A 5,198-nucleotide genomic window follows, 5' to 3' on the forward strand; every position below is an offset into this window, starting at 1 on the left:
TTTTCAATTTTTTTCTCATTTTTTCAAATATTTTCAAGGTACAAATATACTTTAGCACACTTTCAGTAAAAAACTAGATAAGTCGTTTCTAATGGATCCACTATTTATAAGAAAATTTAGGTCAAATCCTCTTCCCTCACTTGTTGTCTATTTGGATTTTGGACACAATTGTGTACCAAAAGTGACCATTCATATCACATTTTTAGAGTGAATTTAATACTTATGACTAAACTTCTCTCATTTAGTTTTTTATTTTTTTAAAATTTTTGTTTGAAAAGTCAGCCTCTTAGTATACTCAATTATTTGCATATAAAATTCAAAAAGAAATTGCATTGTGACCCTTTAAAGTTCTGCATAATTTTAAAGTCAATGATAGTGGCAGCAAAATTATTGGAGTTTTATAGTATTACTCAACAGAGTCTTAACAATATAAACATCAACACTTGTACCGGCAATGACTGAGATATACCTATTCGGCATACTTGATTTTTAGATTGGAAAGCGACAAATTCCTCGAATCCCAGTATTTTTCTTTTTGATAGGATCGAATCCCAGTATTTCAATCTCAAAGGATAAGCTCCCAAGTCAAACATTACGTTGTATAACATGCCTAGCAAAAGCAACAACAAGAAATGAAAAAGAACACGTGTCTGTCAATTTAGATTGCACCCAAGTAATAAACAAGAAATTTCTTGTTTCTTTTTGTCCTCTGCCATGAACCTACGTGAAGGTGTTGCATTAATAGGCATATATAATATGATATAATAGAGCTCACCTATTTCTTCTTAAAAATAATCCATACAACCCAAGACGTGGACTTGCAGTTTTCATGGCCTCATAAGCTCCAAAATGCTCTGAGTTTAGAACTTTTAATCAATATCTTGGAATGAGTTCTAATGAGATTTGTTCCTAACAAGGACTTGAAATTAATCAAATACCCAAAAATTCTAGATACCCACTTTTAAGTCTAGCAATTTTCAAGCCTCGTAAGCTGCTTTGAGTTTTAAACTTTTAATCAGTATTTTAGGACTATTTTCGATAAGATATGTTTCTATAATTACTTAGTGTGTATTTGACAAAAATTAAAAAGTCAATTTATTTTATTATTTAGCTTATTTTTGTTACTATTTATGGACTTCAAAGCAATTTTTGATACTATTCATTGCCCCACTATACTATTTCAGTTTATTTTGACGTTTATCTATTGTATTTTTAACAACAAAAAATTTCAATCTAACAAAATAAACAAATTTCAAACCGACCTTCTAACGTATATAATACAACGAATAGAGAATAATCATATACTGAAAAACATTGATATTCATGTTTCAAAAATATATAAAAATAAAATCATGTATATCTGTTGATAATAAAAAGAGCAAACAAAGGCAGTAGTTTGGTAGAACCTGGCGGTGGCGTAACTTCCTGGTACTTTCCTATCAGTTAACTCTCCCCCAAACAAAACTATCTCATCCTATATTTTAAGTCCTGAGTTGAAAAAACCAACTTGTTAAAAACTTTTAAAGCCAAGTCAAATATGCATATGCGTTTCTCAGAATCAGAGAAAAAAAAAATTAAAAATTAAAAATTAAAGTACCATCCAGTTGGTGTGGGACCCATCTCATAACCAATCAAGCTTCAGAGATCCCCTTTTTTTTTTAATCTTAGCCTAGCTATATAAAACAACAAAAGCTAGTACACAAAAACAAACCAATCTATCAGAACTCTAAGTTGTGACCCACCAACGTTTGTGATTTATTGCACCAGCCTCAAAAGGTGTGTCCCACAAGTGACGGCTCTGATTGATGGGGTTCACTCAATTGGTCAATGTTGACCCAACAAATGGACGGTTGAGATTGATGGGGTTGACAAATTGTGGACCCCACTTTTGTTACAAACTCCAGGTAGACTTCCTTTTGGTAAACACAAAATTTTGCTGATATATAGACAATAGACTCAGCTGAGTTCAATTTTCAATTTCAATTCTTCTCTTTGAAACATATGGATTGAGAACCCAAGTCAGAGGAGACAAAGGGTATCCAAGCAATATTGAATCTGGTGAGCATCTGACTCTTAACACTTTCTTTGAGTTACTTCTCTTTCTAGGGTTCTATTGAGAAAAAAACATATAGCTTTTTTTTATTATCATGGCACATGTTTATAATATCTTGAAGTTGTTCTTAATTAGCTCTTAACTCTTAGTTTGTAATCATGGGTATTGGCTAAGTGTTGAGATCCTTGATTTTCTTTCACTGAAATGTTTGAATTTTGGATATTTGGGGTTATTTGATTGAATTACAAAAGGGATAAAAATTGAGGCGTTTAAGTAATTAAGCTCAAACCATATTTGAATTAGGTTTTTGGTAATTAAGTTCAGTAACAAGTTGAAGTTTGAGCCTTTATGGGGATACTTGGGATATTAACTTAAGTTAATCAATTGAATGAAGAAAGAAGAGATATATAGGGTAGCTTTTAATTTCTGTGAGTAAGTTGACTTCTAATGGAAAAAGGGTAGCTCGTAATCATTGGTAGGATTAAGATAATGATTTCATGAATAAGTTTCTGGGAGAAGGTTAGATCCTTATTATCCTACCATAAGTACATAAAGAAACTGAATGAATTTGGTCAAAAGAAGTGGAATGATATCAAAGTCCTTACTCTAAATTGATTGAGAGAGTGAATTGGGAGTCTAAATTTCTGATTGAGATTGTGATTTCTGTGTAATTATATTGTCTATTTGATGCTTAAGGTTTTCTAGTTTTCCAACACCCCCCCCCCCCCCTTAAAAAAAGGGCAATCTTAACTGAGCAATATGATGGTGGCAGCAGTGTTTTTTCTTTCTGAATTTTGATTGCTATTGTCTAATTCATCACAATATTCCAGCTGTGATAGGTGCAATTAGGATTGGAAATGGATCGCAAAGAGATGCCACGTCCAACTGCAGACACCTGGGGAAAGTCTTTTCCTTCGGGGAATGAATTACTTAAGAATATCTCCTCCGATGACACACCTCTTACCAGTTCTCAGCGTCCTCAGCAGAAATGGGAGGATCCCTCCATGTTAGATTACAACACTAGAATTGAACCACCTTTCCAAGAGTTCAAGCAACGTTCTGAAACCCAATCGTCACTTCCTAATAATCAAAATAAGGTTACAGATGAAGATGTTCAGATGAATGGAACAATTCAAACAGAGAAAATCCAAGACTGGGATCCAAGAGCAATGCTAAATAATCTCAATTTCCTGGAGCAAAAGATACATCAGCTCCAGGATTTAGTGCATTTGATTGTTGGCAGGAGAAGCCAAGCATTGGGGCGACCAGATGAACTTTTAGCTCAGCAAAAGCAACTCATCACTGCTGATCTTACTTCAATTATTGTTCAGTTGATCTCTACTGCAGGTAGTCTTCTCCCATCTGTGAAGCCCCTTTCTGGCACTACTCCTACTGGACAGCTTGGACAGCTTGGTGGGCTCTTCTTGCCTTCCACAGTAGGCCCGAATGGCAGTGTTCAGCCGCAAAATAATGGTGGAAGCAAAGTTTCTGATCAGTCTAACCAGATGGATATAACTGTTAATTGTGGGAATGAACAAAATTACAATGTGGAAGAACATGAATCAAAAGATGATGAAGATGCTGATGAAGGAGAGAACCTTCCACCTGGTTCCTATGAAATCTTACAGTTAGAAAAAGAAGAAATCCTTGCACCCCACACCCACTTTTGTACAATATGTGGGAAGGGTTTCAAGCGGGATGCAAATCTACGGATGCACATGCGTGGTCACGGGGATGAGTACAAAACCCCAGCAGCCCTTGCAAAACCCAATAAAGAGGCCACCTCTGAACCGATGCTTATTAAGAGGTATTCCTGCCCATATGCTGGCTGCAAGCGGAACAAGGATCACAAAAAGTTTCAGCCTCTGAAGACTATTCTATGTGTCAAAAACCATTATAAAAGGACTCACTGCGATAAAAGCTATACTTGCAGCAGATGCAATACCAAAAAATTCTCAGTTATTGCAGACCTCAAAACTCATGAAAAGCATTGTGGCAAGGATAAATGGCTTTGTTCCTGTGGCACAACATTCTCAAGGAAAGACAAGCTTTTTGGACACATTGCTCTTTTCCAAGGACACACTCCTGCCATTCCCCTTGAAGAAACTAAAGGCCCAACTGTACCTCCTGATCGAGGGGAAGGCAATGAAGCAATAAATAAGGTCAGAAGTATAAATTTCAATTTTGGCTCCAATGCTCCCGATGGGAATGAAGTACAAAATACTGCTGATGTGAAAGGAAATATTGAGGATCCAACTGGATATTTCTCACCATTGAACTTTGATACATGGAATTTTGGTGGGTTTCATGAGTTCCCTCGACCCCCATATGAAGAATCAGAGAGTTCTTTATCTTTTCTTATACCAGGGTCATGTAATTACACTGTGCCAGGGTCCTGTAATTACACTCAGAAAACTGGAGCAGAATCAAGTTCTAATAATCCCGAGTAATGTTGATGTAACTCAAATTATACTGGCAGCAGGCTTGAAGTTCCTAGTATCTGTAATATTTTGTAAGATTGTGATCCCATGTACCATTTAATTTCTTTAGCTTTAATAAATTGATTTTCTTTAATAGCTTCTCTATTGTATATTCCAAGGCCATTTGTTTGTTCATCAAGACAAAGCAAAGAAGAAAATTACAAACTGCACGAGCAACTCTGGAAGCTGCACCTCAGGCTGCCAGAATAGGTTGAAATTTAGAGTATCATTACATTGTAAGATGTACGTATCATACTAGATAGATGCCAAATGCTTATAGAATATCCATTCCATGATAGAGATTGGCATGACTTGTTAAATGATCCAATGTCAGATGTGTTAAGGTTGACCAACTTATCATTTTTTCATATGATTTCCTAGTTACCCCCATTCGCTTTGTTCCCCAAGAACCTTCAAGTCTAGCCAGAAAAGAGGAGCCTTTAAAAAATGTCATTCATATCCTATTTTCTTACTTTGGTTTCTTATAGAGGTTCCTTAAGTGAATAATCCAAAAATGTAATTATATATGTTGAAGATGAAAGAAAACGAAATAGTGGAAGAAAATCTGTATAGCCTATCATATGATTACCTCAACATAGTCTCTAAACACTGAAAATTTAAACTTCAAAATCAATTATACAAAGGAGTGATTCTTGGAGAATATT

The 5,198-nt window shown here is 35.2% G+C and overlaps 1 protein-coding gene across 1 annotated transcript; it reads left to right on the top strand.

Annotated features, from left to right (window-relative positions):
• Positions 1 to 1,923: 1,923 nt before the first annotated feature.
• Positions 1,924 to 4,627, top strand: LOC142608437 (protein SENSITIVE TO PROTON RHIZOTOXICITY 1). The gene is made up of 2 exons (XM_075780219.1): positions 1,924 to 2,058; positions 2,884 to 4,627. Exon 2 carries the CDS (start codon positions 2,911 to 2,913, stop codon positions 4,501 to 4,503), a length of 1,593 nt encoding a protein of 530 aa, XP_075636334.1. The 5' UTR covers positions 1,924 to 2,058; positions 2,884 to 2,910; the 3' UTR covers positions 4,504 to 4,627.
• Positions 4,628 to 5,198: the final 571 nt, after the last annotated feature.

This window comes from Castanea sativa, chromosome 1 (genome assembly GCF_040712315.1).
Source record: "Castanea sativa cultivar Marrone di Chiusa Pesio chromosome 1, ASM4071231v1".
Classification (NCBI taxonomy): Eukaryota; Viridiplantae; Streptophyta; class Magnoliopsida; order Fagales; family Fagaceae; genus Castanea; species Castanea sativa.